This window comes from Papilio machaon, chromosome 13 (assembly GCF_912999745.1).
Source record: "Papilio machaon chromosome 13, ilPapMach1.1, whole genome shotgun sequence".
NCBI lineage: Eukaryota > Metazoa > Arthropoda > Insecta > Lepidoptera > Papilionidae > Papilio > Papilio machaon.
The window spans coordinates 8,153,462-8,172,305 of NC_059998.1; the positions used below are offsets into that span (position 1 = coordinate 8,153,462).

Below are 18,844 nucleotides of genomic sequence, written 5' to 3' on the forward strand. Positions count from 1 at the left end.
GATTCTAAATAATTTCAAGTCAGAAAAAAAATACTATTTCGTATTTTTATTATTTATGCTACCTTAGATACAATGGTAAATTAATATATTAATGGGACTAAATTAGATTTAAAAAAAAATTGTCATCTGTGTTCGCGATGAGATTGTTGTTAGGGGACCATTTTGGAATGAAACATATCGTATGAAATAAAAACATTCCACGCCGAAGTTGTCTCCGCGCAGACACACTGCCAGAACAAAGAAAATTGAATTGCTTTAACAAGACTCTTTCATCGGAACAATTTTACCCAATATTTAACTTTTGCCATCTGTAACTCGAACTGTAATTTGATAACGACCTCCTAAGAGCTTTGTATTACTCAAGTTTTGACAACTGAATATTCTTTAACGAAATATTTTGAAAGTTTCTTAAGAATATTTGTCGTACTTTGTACGCCTCGTTCATACGAAAAGTCACACAATATTTTAACAAAAAAAAGTGTTTTGTGCTAATTTTAAAACATTACTTTTAACGTTATTTATACAAAATTAATCTTACAAAAATGACTTTTTACGGATCTATTAATAAATAAATGAATATACAATTTTTCGAAGAACTCCTGAAGCCATGTATTATAATACATTTCCCCTGACGTATTACTGTATTGGGAAATACAAAATGGCATCGACAATAAAAGCAGTTCGTGTCCTCACCTTCGCACGACTTTCAGCACCGGAAACCTTTTCAGCATAATTTTCATATCGCCGGCCGTAGGGGAACGCCGCGGCATGCGGGGACTGCCTCACCATCTGGCACTCACACGTAACTTGACAAATTAAGCTTACCACGAAAACTACTATTTATTTATTTGAACAAGTTATTTGATGACAACTGGACTACAAACTGTGTATTAAAACATTTATATTTATTTCACAAATACAATGTGATGTACGAAAACATGTTTTTTATACAAGTACGACAGTGGAAACACACACTAAAGTATACAGTAACGTTCAAGTAATAAAAGTCGTTTAATTTGTAAATATTTATTACTTGTAAACTACTAATATTTACACGTTTTATTTCATAAATGTTCTATAAATTAAATAAATATATTAAAATAGATTAAATAGCTTATAATATTATTGTAATTGTTACATATATTTAAATAATGGATAGGATCATTACACGTAATTAATAGAAACTGGATATAATAAATATACAATGTTTCTATCAAATGTGTTTCGTTTGTAAATAAAAAATAATAACTTGTGAGATCACAATACGTTAGTATAATAAATATTTTTTTTGCTCCCTTTCCATTTAAATCTATAAGTCCTTATGTAAGTAGAGGTCCGTACAAACTGAAGTACAATAAATTATTGAATATATTTGCTTACAATTTTACAGCAACTAAAATGCAAGTATTTTAAAATTGAGCAATGTAGCTTTTACAACTATATACAAAATGTTCCCTGTATCATTTACATCTATTTTAATTGTCAATTCATATATAGTATGGCTCTTTGAATTTTTAATGGCATCTGTAAATTTATTACTCTAATGTAATAATATTTATTTGTCTGGAATATAATTTACAATGTAAAATCTATTTATGACTAGTTATTAATCTACATTACATTACGTTTATCAAAATTTCTCAACTATGGTTTTACTTTTATTACTGCTGTCGACTTCTTCAACTTCTTTTACGCCATCCTCTGTAAGAAATGTATTATTGGGTTAAGTAAATTTTCTCACATAAAACTTGCTATAAAAACTTAAAACCTTAAGCCCCTTATGAAAAAGTCAAAGCAAAATTTAGATGTGTTTTTTTTATTCAATACCTTTTTATACGCTTGTTTTAATAAAAATGTCGGTACCTTACCTAAGGTCTTAGCAGGCTGAGGTTCATTCCAGTCCTGGACCTTGCCTGACATGAACAGGATGAAGAACAGATTGCTCAGGAAGTAGAAAGCGATCGAGATCAAGAACACGTTCCTCCACTCTGACGCACTCGACTGCAAGTGAATAAAAAAATTAAGTAAATACCAAGGCACTCTCTTAAGGCAGAAACGTTACAAAAGCAAGCAATTTCCTGGCACAAGCTTCATCTACATTCATAAGTAATTTGTTCTAATGCTAAATCAATAGTATTTTATTTATTCAACTTGTAATTTCTATAATAATGTCCATTTCGGTAACAATTATATAACGTTGCATAAATAAAATACCGAAAGTTGACATTGTAAGTTTAGAGTGTGGTGTGGTCTTTTACGTGGTCTTTTACATCATTCAAATTCTCTGGAACATTCCGACTTCCGTGATTATGTGAGAAATTCGATCTAATCAAGGACTTATTATAATACTAAAGTAAGTACTGACTTCATCTTTGACAACGAGGGAAACGCTGAGGGGGGCCATGATGGAGAAGATGTTCCCGCAGCCGTTGGTGATACCCATCAGCGTACTGGCGAAGTTTGGCGACAAGTCGATGTGCGAGATCTGATAAATAAAAAAATCGTCTTTCATATTCCTTTGGACATATGAATAAGTCGATTCGCTGCAGATGCCCAGGAGTGAATCTGAAGGTAATCTTGAATATTCTAAGTTAACTCACCAGGAAACCGACATAGTGCGCGCCGTTGAGACCAACTGTAAGGGTCAATATGACCACCGCGAGTGTCAAATGACCCGCTGGGATGTAGGACAGACCCAGCAGTGCGGCTGCCGGACCCCAGAATGCTAAAACCATCAGATCATGCAGTTAGAAACAGAAGTAGAGTGCGTAGTAGACTGACAAAACACCTACAACTTACCGATTGTATTAAAGAGCTTCCTGGCGGTGGGCAGGCTGATGATATTCCTGTTAACGAGGAAGTCCGAGGTCCAGCTGAACACAAAGCTGAGTATGTACATCGCCACGTACGGCAGCGCAGACAGGAGACCGTTCTGTCAAGTTACCAAACAAAATGATTCAAATTTTACTTACAATTAGTTCACCCATTCCGTGTTTCTAATGAATAAAATAGTTATAATTTTGTCTTATTAATTAGAGATTCTCTTACACTTTTGATATTGACGCCGAGGACTTTGCTCATATATGAGGGTATCTCAGTGAGTAGGGTCCAGAAACCCAGGCTCTGGCCGCTGTGAGCCAGCAGGATCGCCCAAAACGGCAGCGACGTCCAAATGCCCTTCCACGGAGTTGACATTTTCTAAAAAATACATATCAGTTAGCAACATTTCGATACATAAAATCAGCAAGACTTTACATTTATGTGTTGTTTTGAAAATTGCACAGTATCTTTTTACACTTCGACACTTCTTATATCTTGCTTACTTTCTGTTCACTGATGTCGGCGGACCCGACGCTGGTCTCGATGTATTTCCTCTCGTTTTTGGATATCCACCGATGAGTGCTCGGCGTGGAGGCACCGAGGAGCATCCAAACGGCGGCCAGCGCCAAGCAGGACGCGCCCGCCACGTAGAACACGGCGGGCCAACCCCACGGACCCGCTGACAGCACGCCCGCCAACATCATCTCTATTATTGTACCTAGTTGAGCACCTGGTAAGCAAGCAATGCTTAAATTAAAAATTGCTTACTGATTGCAAATATCATCTACACAGCATACCATTAATTTATTCCTTCCCAGATTACCTTTCATAGCATAAAGTCTGTTTAATTTCTACTTACCAGCATAGACGAATGTCCCCATGCGGCTGCGCTCGGCGGCGGGCGCCCACTGTCCCAGCAGACCGTGCAGGCTGGGGTACAGCAGCCCCTGCGACAGCCCCATTAGGATGCGACACGCGCATACCGCCATCCAGTCACCCTATAGCAATAATATGTTTGTCATCGGACAAGAAGTAGATGTACTAAGGGTTCAATTCTCGAAGCAGTGGTACATGGCCAACTTTTAATTTTGTAACTGAAGAATATATAGGTAAAATTCTATCCAGAACGCACTAGTATCTTTGTATCTATGGTGTGAAATACACGTAAAAAATAAATAATGACTTTAAGCAAATTAGTTATTCATTCACTTGGATAGTTTGTAAAATTTGCTAAGAGACACAAATTCTACAATATTTAGTTCTTGTAAATTCCTTCAAGGTTTTTTGGTCATGGTATTTTCAAGTTTCCTTTAGTTTAACCCTAAATATTTAATTATGATGTCAGCTAATCTCCATCTGTGTGACGTCATGACAAGCTTCATTATAGTTTATTGTTCTGGCATCTGTCTGCCGAATTTGCTATATTTTATGTTATTTCTACAAGCGTCCTTAGTTTAAATAACATACAAGAACACGTGGTTTATTGTTTAGTTATGTAAATCTGCACTCCTACGAGTAATGTTTTGTAAAATATTAAACATCACTTTTCACAGATATCTTTTGTCGAAATCTAATCAGATGGAAATTAAAAATCCTTAGCTCTGATTTGCTTGGCCTGAACTAAAACCCAAACGTGGCGAATTTCATTATCTAGTATATTAGTCTGTACAACATCTTTTTTCGATAAACTGCTTTTAGTGTTATTTCTTATCGGTCAATTTATTCACATGAATGTTGTAATAAAGTTAGCCAGGATCGACATTGACTTGGAAATAATACTATAACAATCAACACAATAACGATTGTTGATTAAATCTGTTAAATATTTCAATAATCAATAATTGAAAATATATTCAAACAAAGCATTATTCAAAAAAGACCCGTTGAAAATGATTAATTTTGAAAATTACTTTAGTAGCGGCGAAGGGCGTGACCAAGTTGACGAGTCCGGTGACAAGCATGGCAGCGGTGATGAAGACCTTCCCCCCAAAGCGGCCGGTGAGCAGCCCCGCGGGGATCTGCAGCAAGATGTAACCCCAGAAGAACGACGACAGGATCGTGTCCTGAACGCTTCTTTCCCATTTAAACACCTGTAATAAAAAACTTTTTAAGACCAAGGTAATGATAAAAAATGTAATATTTAACATAACATAATATTACCTAATCTTAATTTAAAAAATCAAAAACCTTAACCGATTGAGGCTCTGACGGATGGAAAAGCGACATCTATTGTCTGCTTTTATTATTTATAGTTTGAAATCTATAGTTTTATTGTGACCTGGTAAGCTAGTTATTACGTACTTCATACACGTGTGTGACAACAATATCTAAAATTGTTCTCTGAATCAAGTTTTAGAGTCTCTTCTAATGTAATCTAATCATATGTCAGATATTACTCAGTCATAAATTTGGGACTCGATCCGGTCACAAAAAGTTTTTAGCATAATGTTGATATCGGCTTCACACCTCACGCACTCACGCACTCGCGCACTCACGCAGTCGCGCAATCGACGTCGTGTCGGCATGAAGAAGGTTAAATATGGAGAATATATTCACAATATTACTATTGTGGGAAGAAATCTTTGCCTACGAATTGCTTCGTACATTCTTTAGATATTGGTTTTTCTGCAAAACCGTGTTTTTGCATTGCTGTAAGAATAAATTCAATAATTTCGTTTACGAACTTGTCTAAAACATACGTTTATACAAATCTTTCAAAGAACATAAATAACAATATGTTCCAATACAAGTATTACGACAAGACTAAATGGAATTTTAAATGTTATTGTAAATGAAGTACAAGAGACATACAGACATATCTTAATTTAAACATTATAATAAAATCAAATACATTTCATCTAACTTTTCAACTTCCACTCCGGCGAGGCGTTAAACGTTAGAGTTATCGAGAAAGTTGTAAAAGCTATATCGATAAGGTATAAAGGCGATCTCGAGATCGGGCGTGTTATGAATAGGCAGGTCGATAGAACAAAACCTATTCAGCCGCCGCACCGCGCCTATTCGGCGGGATAATGCGTGCTCCGTATGTGAGTCACGTCCCACTGTATCGCACTCAGACACGCCACGCCGCCGCCGCAGCCGCAGCCGCACCACTTTACATAGTGAACTCACGTATTTTATCTACTTTGTTGGTATATTTTTTATCAATTTTATTGTCATTATCACGCATTAATGAGGAATGTATGTATAAAATTAATTGACGATAAAATTAAAATTACAAGATTGGATAATTAATTAATCGGATATAGTAACAGTTAAGAAGGAACAAAAGAGTTGTTTCGATTTTACATTGAAGTAAATTGTCCACTACGACAGTGGAACTCTAACTTGTATAGCTGTAAAATTCAACATTAATAATTTCCATTCCCCATCTTTTTCTCTCTCTCTTACACCCACTCTCTTTTTCTCTCTTCCTAGGTGTGTAAGTACTCACAGGATGTCCGTAATCGTTTTCGGTAGTCATAGCAACGATGGCGACGCTCATGCTGACGCGCGTCGCATACGACACCGTTGTGGCCAAGAACAGCAGGAACACTATCAGGTGCCGCATTCCGAAAGAACTCTCTGCAAACAAACACATTCATTTTAGCATCGCGTTACAATTACTGACCGCAGCGCCATCTGTTATATATATCAACACCATATTTTGTTCCTTTGAAAAATATATCTACTACAGATTTAAAAAACTCAAATTATTCATAACTACGAGTAAGTATGTGTAGAAAGTAGTATGAAAAATGTGAAACTATTTAAAACTAACGTAGTTACCACTTGTCATTTTCGTAGCGCAAAGCATATTTGTGAGAACAGAATGCCTCAAAGATGTATACAGTGGCGAATGTTTTAACTGACCTTTGTTAGAATTCAACAAATGCTCGGCACGTTTCTTTTAAATATTTTTTGTTACGTCTTTTTAGAGTGTATTCAGTGAAAACATTAGCATTTAAAAAAAACAATAGTAGTAATAACTCTTTGAGATCAAAAAGGCTTTTTTACTTCTACTTAAATAAATAATGGACAAATGGAAATTTTGGATCGTTAGATTGTAAACTGAGTGTTTTTGTAATAAATCTATCAAGAAGATAATGGTGACATCTTTCGAGTAAAAACAAGTGATTAAAGACCAAAGAGAATTTGCTAATAGTATGAACACAATTGTTATATTGTTATAACTTTTTGTAGATAACTGTTATATTTTGACACTTTTAGTTAATTATATACCTCTATGAATTATTATTAAAGAAAAAAGTTTTTATAAATGAATGACATGTTAAGATAAAAATTAATAAAAACAGCTTAATTTAAAAACCCATTAATAAATACTAGAATTTGGTGGATTTTTAACATTAACTCACATTTTCAGAGGGAAAATTCGACCTTTTTAAATGAAGTACCGTAAAGCGGAGGTTTATTAAAAAATGTTGCAGAAATCTCAAATTAACCGCTTCAATTATAATTTACGTTTGATATTTCTCACGTAAAATAAGCTTTAAAATAAAAACCTTGGAAACGTAAACGAGAGCTCTTCTAAATTCTGCGACACCGATTTTCAAATTGTTATTATGTTAAAAATTAAAACAGCATGAAAACTTCATGAATGGAAAATATTGTTTCTACAGGGTTTTAAAATATAGTTATAGGAAATAAGTATCTTAAATATAAAAGCTTATGGGATTCTTTAGAAGCTTTTGAAATTTTTAGTAGTAGATAAATACTCAAAAAATATTCAATCCTACTGAATAGTTAATCAAATAAAATATGGCGGAACCATACTTTTTTTTTAATTAATTTCAATATCAATAGAAAGCGTTATTCTTTAGTTTTTTTTTTTTTAAATAACGTATTGATATTGTACTTAAGTGACCATTGTCCATACAAAAGCTACGAAGTAATAGCCCAAGCCGAGGTTCCTGAGGGAGCTTTCGAGCCTAGTTACTCTTAAACGAGGTTTAGGCTAAGCGCCATCTGCGCCCGGCCACCTCAAGCCCGGTGAAACTGTAAATGCCTCCTTAAGGCAAGAAGTGACTACTCAGTCACAAAAAAAAAAACAAAAGCAAGACAATTTCACAATTTCTATTTGCATGTTAAAGACGATTATGACAAATGTAAAACTCAATGACGTACTTATGAATGTGTGTCAAGAGTTTGGTGCAAGAAAATGAACAGTTTTATTTTGTATCGTATGTAAACAATTGACAGAAGTGGGCTCGTGTAATTATCTCAGATTGCAAATCTCATAGAGTAGAGGCTATAGTGTTCATTGGAAGCACTTGTAGAATATCTGACACGTCAATGCAGATTATATAGTCCATGTGAGGGCAAACACTTTGTAATTATCCATGAAAAGTAAAAATTGTTGATAATTCCCTCATGTCCTATGTTGACATTGTTGTTGTTTAAAATCATATCTAGTTGTATATAAATATTGGCACACAAAAAATAGGAAATTAAATAATAACGCATCGTATACAAGCATATTGTCTCAAGTCTCCTACGTGACTGGTGTTATGTGTTAATTTATTACAGAGCAATGACAAAAACTAACGATGAATAAAAGCAGTTCTAATGTCCTTTACATTGAATATAAACAGATAATGGTGCAATAAAAACGTGACCCGCCTGTCCACGACTCTTCACTAACTGTTGACGCACGAACCCGAATGCGCGACCAATTGATGCCCTCCATACAGCGGTTACACACTAAGCAGCAAAGCGTGCGTTTAAGTTACGCGCGTTTTCAGAACAATTTATATAATCCTTATCGACGCTTATACCAAGAAAGAATCAGATGTTTCTTACAACGCGAAAATATCAAAACGCGCGATTTAAAACGCGCACTGTGAAGCCGACCCCACCGAAACCGTCACGCTTCAGCACAGTCTTGTTGTCATAAGTCCGTACCATTGTGTACTATAAAGGCTTTATCTACCATTGTATAGTTTGCGGTGTTAGAACCGCGGTCAAGGTTACTTATTTTAGGTATTTCCTATAATGAGAATTGAATTAAATCCACGACTTAAGGAACTTAATTGTGGACATTAAACGTACCGTGATTATGAATAAATATATTAAAAAATCATTGGTAGATATATAAGAAAGACGTTATCGCTCTTCGTTAATGAAGATTACATCAATCTATTAATTAAAACGTAACGAAATAATAAAAAGAATAGACAATACAATACCAGTTCAAGAACGTGGTCGTGTTTCCAAACGGTCGAGGCTTCAATTATATCATTAGACATTATTACTGCTACAGTCTCATTGATACAACTTACGTTTCGAGCTGTTTTTTTTTTTTTTGCTTCAATTTCTATTGAAATTTCGTGTAAAATAATCATTATTTAGTCATCGCTAGTTAACCGGTCTCATAGTCCACCGGCTAAGCGTCCGTCTAAAGTAAATCATTTTTTTATATCATAAGCTGGCTAACGAGCAAGCAGCCACCTGAATACGCCGAAATAACGAAGCAACCACTGCCCATAGACATCCTTAATCGCCGATATGTTACCTACTTTTATTAGACGTCAAATTTATTTTCCCTTAACATACATTGAAAAAAGGGAAGGGAAAAGGGACTAAAATTAGGCCTCAAGGACTCGTCAGACGAAACGCGATATTACTTCCATTTCACGCCTGTCTTCTGAGTTGTCATGGTATCACCGGACGAATTGACCCATTCGTGCAATAGATGTTGTTGTTGCTGGCTTCAAACACTATTATAATGTAATTCTGAAAATTACTTTATTATCCTTACCAATATCCATAGACCATACGAAGGCCAGGACAATAAGAATCGCTATTAAAATCCACATTAACATTTTGCTTTAACTTCGTTACGCTTTCACTCAAACACTAACTTTTTAATATATTGATATTAATTAAATCAAGTATCTCTTCCATGGAACAATTAAATTTCAGCTTTTTACAGAGCAGTTAAATTCTAATATTCAGTACGATAAAAGATATTTTTGAATTTAACATGCGGACTACAACGCTTGAGCCAAACTGTTCTCATTATCATGAAAGTAAATTATGAGGAAAGTATTGTTATCACACTTTGGCTGATTACTAGTGAAATAGACAGCTTTAATTTTACCGCATTAATATTTCGCCGTCATTGATAACAGATAACACGCATGATTTACTATACCATTAATCTGCATTTATTGTTAAAATATATATGTTAAAGGAATTAGAACTCTAAAAAATTAAGCATTTAGTCCACTTTAGAATATCGTAAGCTTGATAAATACGTACAATTGTTTACTTCTAGCTAAACATCTAGAAGTATATAAATTTTAACATACATGTGTGTTGATATTATTTACAAAGTACATAACACAAGCTAATTAAATCAGATTTTAAGAAATACAAGAAATTTTGTTGGAAAAGCTTAAACGAACCCAGATCTATCCTAACTTGGACCTTAATACTAATAATCTTGTCTTTATCTTGAGGATAAAAATAGAGTCTCATCTGCAAAAAACAGAGTTAGCAAGAGCAATCTAAGTTTATCCAGCATGTACTAGTTATGTGCAATTCTGCTGAGGCGACATTTTAACAACCTAACTCCTTTGATAAGTTATTTCAAGTTAAAAAATAAGACGAAAGATAAATGATGTAAGTGTGAATTTGTTCCGGAAGAACCTATGAAGGAAAATTTCTTAAATAATTGATTTTACGTAAAAGTTATAACTACTTGTAATAATAATAACGGAATTATTAACAAACAACGGCATTAAATAATAGTTATTGTTGTAATCAGTGGTAAGATTTATCTTATTGTTAATTTAATAAAAGAATAACGACATTAATTTTTTTTTCTAATATTATTTTTGTGAAGGAAAAATTATAAGAGAAGTCGATATTACAATTGAAAAGATTCAAAAGTTATTTAGTTATATACTATATGTAGTTATTTTGTATAGTAAATGCAAAATAATGGTAAATTGTATCAATTGTGGACTTGTACTATGTTAGCAAAATATGTTCTTGTTTGATCAGCTGATGATAATTTGTGAAGGTGACCTGTTCCTCAATAGACGATATAATAAAATGCATCACAAAAGAAACCATAATTTTTACAAAGAATAATGAAATGAGGACTCTTGTCTGCAAATTTATAACAGCAATTCTACAGATTTATTGAATTATATATATAATATAAATGTGCCAGGTAAATACCCTAATTTTGAATGAATCAAATAAAAAATCTAATACTAGTCATGTTTCACGTCGAATAAATTCGTTTTTGTTGTATTAGTGATTTAAAATTATATTTAAATGGAAACAGAGTATATAAAATTGTAAACATAGTTTAATAAGGCGAATTTAAAATTGATGTTGCTCATAAAAATAATGTTTTACAATATTATGTATAATAACAACATAACTTCCTGTACATTAAATTGTCGGTGACATAAGCAACAAAATTGTAAAAACTATATCATATTAAACTATCTTAATAACATGTAATGTATAACATGTCACTGGCGTGTCTTTTTTGTGTCACTTATCCAGTCTTTTAAGGGTATTTAAGACATGAAACTTTCCAAATGTGATCGTTATTTTTTATCTGTTTAATCATGAAACTTTCTAAATGTGATCGACACTTATCTGTTATAGCTTTATTTCGAAAGTTTTTTTGTGTCAAATTTTTTTTGTAATAGAAAAGCCACCACAAAATTATAAAGAAATAATTTTGAGTGAATTTGATAGTAATAAACTCAAAAAAAGACGGTGTCATGCTGTTGCCCCCCAATATCCTGCCCGCACTGTCTTTGCCACTCGGCAATATATATCACGTGCCCCTTATGTCTATAACAAAATACATCGAGTACTATCTATATACCCTATGCAGCTGTTTGAGTGCAGGCGCGCACTAAAGGATTGGCTCTCTGCCCTTACCTACGACGAGGTTGAGCAAATTCTTACTATAACAATTTAGTTTTGGCTCTCATTGGACCCACCACAAACACACACACACACACACACACACACACACACACACGCATAAATCTCACAAAGAAATGTTAAAATTAAAAATTATTTACTCCTTATGTTAAAATGTAAATCTAAGCTGTTATGTACACTGGAAGAGCAAGGCATTCCCTACACTACACAAGTGTCTCTTGACTACTTTTTGGGAAGCCCCGGCAACTTAATTGTAAAGATTTACTTAAAATAAATACATTTTTTTTTTTGAATTTTTATTGGCCTAAGTAAAAATCGATGAAGGATTTAAATTGCAACTATAATGTTTGCACGATCATACAGATATGTTTCATTTTTAAAATTTTACACGTACTTAGACGTACTATTAATAATTTTAACTTTTACGCATTTAATAAAATAATGACAAAAACATCATTATCAGAGATTATAAAAATATAATGTGATTAAGTCGTTAATTTTGACTAAGAGAGCGGTTGTTTCACGCTCGAGTAAATAGTCTTTACGATTACCACTGAGCCCCAACTGAATATAACCCTGATGGGTATCTTATTACGGTGCCCTTTTTACGTATAAAGGCATAATAGTCGACATAACTAAAATTTTAATAATACCCTCATCCCAATTTTACAAGCAAACTTTTACAGTAAAGATAAAAGAACCAGAGATCGTCATTAGCTCTGCAAAATAACCCTGATTTTGAAGTTAATACCGAAAGTTATAAATTATAACAAAGTTAGGCAACTTTTTATGACAATTTCTACAACAGTTATATCGCTCAATATTTAATTTAATTTTAATATTAATAGGAAGCTGTTATTAAAAATTAAAACGAAACAAAACCCCGACATTGTATCTCTTTGCTATAGCTAAGTACATTGAGTTTGTTTACATTTATAATTTCGAATAGAGCCAATTTCGTCTCGATCCCTTGTTGAATATAAACCTTACCATTTTATTGTTGACAGTAAGATCACTCCAATTATTTTAGATGAAGATTGGTACATTTCTGCTAATTAAAATGTAAATAAAATAACCATATTTCATTACCTTATTTAACTTTATTAACTTTTAGTGAGCGTAGGTTTCGATATAGTATATAAAGTAGTAAATAGTCGTATAACGTTTGAAGTTTTATATGTGATATTATTTATTCAGACAATTTGTAGCAAACGCAATAAGAGTGGCTCATTAAATACAACAATAAGAATAAAATCGACTAATTGTCGAGTAATGATTTCCCTTTCAATTAATCATAGTTTATAATTCACACGAATTACAACTGCAATAGATGTGAAGGGCGCGCATGATTTATTCAATATTGTCTAACTTCCGACACTTTGTAATGCCTCATTTGCATAACAATTAATCAATTTAATTATTGGCGAGAACGTCGAACTTTATGAAAACCCTCATTAGATGGCCAAAGACGTATCTGCGGAAAAGGAGTGAAATGAATCGATTTGACTGAAAATTGGTGGGCAGGTAGCTTAGAACCAGGATTTATTCCGCGCGGACGGAGTCGCGGGTAAAAGCTAGTATTATAATATCTCAGTGAGTTTGCCATCATCCAAAACTATTTGAATACACCATTTCTACTTCAATTTATAACTTATAAAATATCAAAAATTTCAATTACTTTATGCAACAAACAGATAATGTAACAGCTCTCGATAGATATTTATCTCTATAATTTAGTACTCAAACATAATTGACCAACAGTGCTAACGTATACCCCGCGTTTCCGGCGCTCGGCGGCTGGCAGGAGGGTGACGGCCAACAATTGCTCGTCAATACCAAAACCAATCAATCAAGCATTCATGCATTATGTGATTCACTACAAATTGTAAATGTAAGGGTGGGGACACACACGACGCTAACAACGTTGGCACCCCAAGGACTAGAGTACCCTTGTACCCGAGGTGTCATCCTCTAGATTAGTATTTAAAGTAGATTTTACAGAAATTTGTGAGATTATTATATATGACTCTTTTATTTTAGTTAATTGCAACAATTGCTTTGTTGTGTTGCCGATGTATTGTAAGTATTTTTATGGTTCATAGAACTTTTACAGTAATACATATGTATATACATTAATTTTACACAAAAATTATGTCTAGTTTAAAATACTATTTTAAGGCAAAGAAATACTACTTATTAATTCGCTAAGTTCACTTTATGTGCAACATGCCTTACATCAATCGTCAGTCCAGTGTTGGTACTCGTACTGATTCCATTACGTTTAGTTTGCGCGGGGCTTACACATTTCATTTATATTTAACCAAAATTCATTTTGTATCAGAGATTTAATATTCTTTGTTAAATTAAATAATTTAATTAAATATTTATTAAATCAAATTTAAATAAGATGTTTATAAAAAAAACATAAAACACATTTAAAGTATGCAATTAAGTCAACATTATTGTCGTTAAGAGATCATACTGTATACATAAATGTCACATTTTATGTTTATTAAAGTCAATATTGTTAAATGAAATGAAGTTAATGTCAAAAATTTTATCAAAAATCTGTTTTTAAGTCTGATAATGAACAGAAATAGAATATTTGAGATGAGATATATTTATCAGATATATTTGAATTGCTGGAATATAATTTTTGTCGACTTGAAAAAGTTTGGTTAAACTCCTCCGAAACGGCTTGACCGATTCTCATGAAATTTTGTGAGCATATTGAGTAGGTTTGAGAATCGGCCAACATCTATTTTTGATACCGCTATTAAGTTTTTTTTAACTGTGCGCGGACGGAGTCGCGGGCGACAGCTAGTTGTATTATAATATCCCTTTACGTCATCAAATGCATGGGAAAATACATTCGATTCTTCAGAAATAGATATTACTTCTATTCAAAGATATCTCTCCCATACTTCAATGGATTTTTAATTAGTTTTTGTAACAATTATGTGACGGTTATTATACGAGTAGAACAACACGGATGCGTCAATTAACAACATTATATAACATCTACATAATTTTTAAAAACTTTAAATATTAATTCTGATGATAGAGATATTGAATTTGAAACTATGTTTTAGTGATAATTTGTGATATGTGCTTGTTACACACAACATGGTGCGTTGTGAAAGCGCTTTCTGTTGTTGTGACGTCAGCCATTCTGTGGCGACACCTGGCGACACTTGCCCGCACCATTGTTCTCATCAGTTACAATTCGCGCATTGTATACTGTTTCCAATTCAGTTTATCTGTGTTATATAAACGTAAAAATCAAATAAAATAATAAAAGAAATATTAACAAACACAAGAAAACATTTCTTTATAGTTATTATCTAAGTCTAAGGATTATATTAAAGTAGGGTTTGTGCTAAGAAATTTGCTTGATTTACGGCTCTGCAAAAATTTGTAAAACAATTTTTTTTATCAATTTAACGATGCAATAAAATTAACTTACAAGAACGAATTCACATAAAACAGTAGTTTCGGATAAAAACTTTTATTTATTATTTAATTAATTTGATAGTCTGCGCCGAGAGATGGCGGCACGCGCGACAATGTTTACGACAGGAGATAAAAAAGAACCTGTTGCCTAAACCTTTATTAGTAACGGTGTTCTGCGAATGTGTCGGTATCGTTGTTATGTTTGACAAAATAAAAGCGACATGACATTGAAATTGTGATTTCATTTCGAAAGATGTTTTCTCTAGACAATTACACGTTTATGGAACTAACAAGAAATCATCATCATCAGCTCACTATACGTCCCCACTGAGGGGCTCGGAACCTACCCCAGGTTAGGGGTGACTAGGTCATAGTCAACCACGCTGGCCCAGTGCGGGTTGACTTCACACATATCATTTAATTTCTTCTCAGATATGTGCAGATCACGATGTTTTCCTTCATCGTAAGAACGTCGGACAAATGTACAATGTAAATCTAAAATCGACACATAACACATAAATGGTGGAATTCGAACCCAGGACCTGCAGATTGCAAATCAAGTGCTTGACAACTGAGCCACCGACGCTCAGGGGTTACTTTGTATATTATGAGTTAAAAGCTAAATAGAACACATTTACTTCGCAGTTGATACATCAGTATAAGTCATTCTAAACGTTTGCTCTACATCTTTTATTGTGTATAAAACTGTAACCACTACGACATATATAATACTTATTTGTAAAGTAATTATTATTATTATTTATTTACAATACAATAAAAACTTAAAATAGAACTATGTCCCATAAAATTATATAAAATAATTTGACTGTGGGATCAAAAAATTTAATTAAAATTAAAATTTAAATTAGAAGAATCAATAAGAGTATCAGACAATTTCACCATCAAATAAATTGTGACGGAAAGTGTTGAGATTGATCTCGCCTTTGAACAATAACCGCAACACGGACATTGTGAAACTGATAAACATAATCCAATAAAACATTAATTAAACATTGATTAATTGTCTGACTCGTGATTAATTGATATTAAATTATGACCCTTACGAAATATACCATAAAAGGTGACGAAACAGAATTACAGAGTAGAACCTTACGAAGAAAATGTTGATAGAGACATTATCATTCCTTTGCAATACTGATCTACTTCAATACTCTATTAAACAATTAAAGAACGCGTTAATTACATTTAAGAGATATTAAGTCATAGTACTTTGTGATGTCACAACTAATTGTCGATTAATATTTGTTTTTTTTTATAAAAGGTCTAGCACTTGACCGCAATACAATGGTTTGATACAGAGTACAACTGTCATGGGGTTTGTCGTACAATTTGAACAAGATTCAATCCCTGTTCTATTTAGAACATGATATGCTGATTGTTGCTGTAAATTTAACTCTAATTGTAATAACAATAACAAACCTTCAGGTGAATATAATATTTTATGTGTGCAGATTCTAAATTATAATATTTTAATCCTAAACAAACATTGAAATTAATGTTATCTAAACACTTCATTATCTTAAAGTAGGTAAAAGCTTTTGAGATGATATTTATATATAGGTTGATTTGTTTTTGAAAATTTTGTATTAATATATGTCATCGATAAAAAAGCTATGAGAGGTCATTAGCAGCACTATCCTACAGACAATTTAAGGCTTATGGACAGGATGTTATCTGTTAAAGTTTCCATTGTCCCAGCACATGTAAGAAACATATTACACATCTCTGCCTGTTTCAAAGGGAATGATGGTCGACATTGTATTTTAGCATGGTTTAGCATGGTGTTGTTGGTCATCAGTGGAAACTCGCGTTTATATTGATGAAGAAAACAAAAAATCTCTTTCTTCGCCGAATGTCGCATTGTTATTTCTCACGATTTAATTATCACGTAATTATTCTTTAGATGAACTTACTTGGCCTATTTATATTAAGATCGATAAACTAAACAAACATAAGTATTGTAGTTACATAAATAAAGTTATTAGTTTTTCGTTATTCAAATATACTTAATTATGGATAAAATATCTTATGTAGAGACATGACACTTTAGGCATGGGCATGTAGTCTTGTAGTCCGGGATTCAATTCCAACTAATTTATACCAATAACTTTACTATTTTTGCATGAAAATTTCTTGATGAGATTTGGCTCCATAAATAATTTTTAATTAATTTGATATCAAATTAATTAAAAAATAAAAACATGATATTTATATAAATTACATGGAATTTATCCCAATTTGGCAAATGAATATCTGATTGTTGCTTTTTATTATATGAAATATGAAATAATCAATAAATAATCAAACTCACCGGGTTTGGCCGCAGATTGCGTTTCGTTCACGTCACTCACACCCATTTTATTAAATTCGTTTTAAAATAAAAGAAAAATATTATAACACGATTCTAAAATTAACTCGATAGTGAAACACGGTTCACAGATTTCGGACGTTTATTAAATGTTTCAATTCGTATATGTGTCGTTGTGCAGTCCACTAGACGTGTATATTCAAGGTTGGCGCCTTGGGGAGCGAGCAGGAAGCGAACGTCGCGCGGTCGGCAATGCGCGCCCGCTCGCCGCACTACTCCTTATATATCTGTCCACTGCAACACTTCATACCCCAATACACCTGTCGTCAGCTGTGCACACCCTCGCACGCCACTTTTGCCTTAATTACATACAACAATAGATATCAAAGTTGTTCAATCGATTTATTCTTTATTTTATAACTATTATGCTCGTTGTACGTTGTATAGTGAGTCTATTGGAGATAAATGCAAACGAAATTGATTCTTAATCTTACCAGTATAAAGTTGATATTTTTGTGCGTTGCCTAACAAAGTTGAGCGTCGCGCTGTGCACAGGTTTGTTTACATCCGATCGGATATGTGGCGGCGTCGCGGCCGATAGCATTGAATGTTATGTATCGCGCCGCGAGTTCCGTGCCCACTGCCCACTGCCCACTGCCCACTGTCCGTTGTCCACTGCCCACTGCTCATTCCTCACTGCTCACTGTCTGCGCGACTATAACAAATCTATAAATTCATAATCGATCAAGTATCTTAAAAGGTATCTAGAGCGTAAATTGTATTTATTTCCCTTAATTCTTTTACATTTAAAAATATTGTAAAATAATTTAATTTTAAAGCAATTCTATTTTTTATCAGAAATTAAAAATGTATATATGTATATAAACGAGACTAAGACTTTTTTTATCTTAACGTAGGTATATTTTATTATTAAATTAAAGTGAAATGTTTTCTTCCAAGTCATCAAAATACATTTTAGATAATTGATTTAATATGAAGTTGTAATTAAAAAAGTTGTTCAATCAAGTAATGGTCAAATTTCAGGGTTAGGCGCTACTTACTTACTGCCCGCCAGTACCTACCTGTGTTATTTACTCTATTTTTATTTAACTATTTCTGCACAAGGCTATTATTTAAATTGCACTAAGTATTGAAGTTTGATTAACGTTTCAATTACATCCTCATTGTGCGTTCTCGTTTACTGTTGGTTTACCACACACACACACAAACACACATACACACAGCCAAACATACTGTAACAGCAATAGCATAATGCGACAAGAAATTAATATCCTTCATTGAAGA

At 33.1% G+C, this 18,844-nt stretch overlaps 1 protein-coding gene across 2 annotated transcripts; it reads right to left on the bottom strand.

Annotated features, from left to right (window-relative positions):
• Window positions 1–1,227: 1,227 nt before the first annotated feature.
• Window positions 1,228–17,775, bottom strand: LOC106709193 (putative inorganic phosphate cotransporter). Of its 2 annotated transcripts, none has more exons than XM_014500908.2 (11): window positions 17,543–17,775; window positions 6,275–6,405; window positions 4,731–4,910; window positions 3,680–3,818; window positions 3,324–3,550; window positions 3,049–3,198; window positions 2,800–2,932; window positions 2,601–2,725; window positions 2,366–2,485; window positions 1,869–2,001; window positions 1,228–1,701 (listed from the first exon to the last, which is right to left on the bottom strand). In XM_014500908.2, exons 1-11 carry the CDS (start codon window positions 17,586–17,588, stop codon window positions 1,631–1,633), a joined length of 1,455 nt encoding a protein of 484 aa, XP_014356394.2. In that variant the 5' UTR covers window positions 17,589–17,775; the 3' UTR covers window positions 1,228–1,630. The 2 variants fall into 2 exon arrangements, with proteins under 2 accessions (XP_014356394.2, XP_014356393.2); XM_014500907.2 differs by lacking the exon at window positions 17,543–17,775 and adding an exon at window positions 9,599–9,680.
• Window positions 17,776–18,844: the final 1,069 nt, after the last annotated feature.

Bases quoted from the DNA above. Each gene is read 5' to 3' on its own strand.
- LOC106709193 (XM_014500907.2), bottom strand. From the start codon at position 9,662: ATGTTAATGTGGATTTTAATAGCGATTCTTATTGTCCTGGCCTTCGTA. The intron at 4,911-6,274 runs GTGAGTACTTAC...TTTTTATTACAG, and splicing joins AAAACGATTACGGACATCCT to GTGTTTAAATGGGAAAGAAG. The intron at 1,702-1,868 runs GTAAGGTACCGA...CATTTCTTACAG, and splicing joins TCAGCCTGCTAAGACCTTAG to AGGATGGCGTAAAAGAAGTT.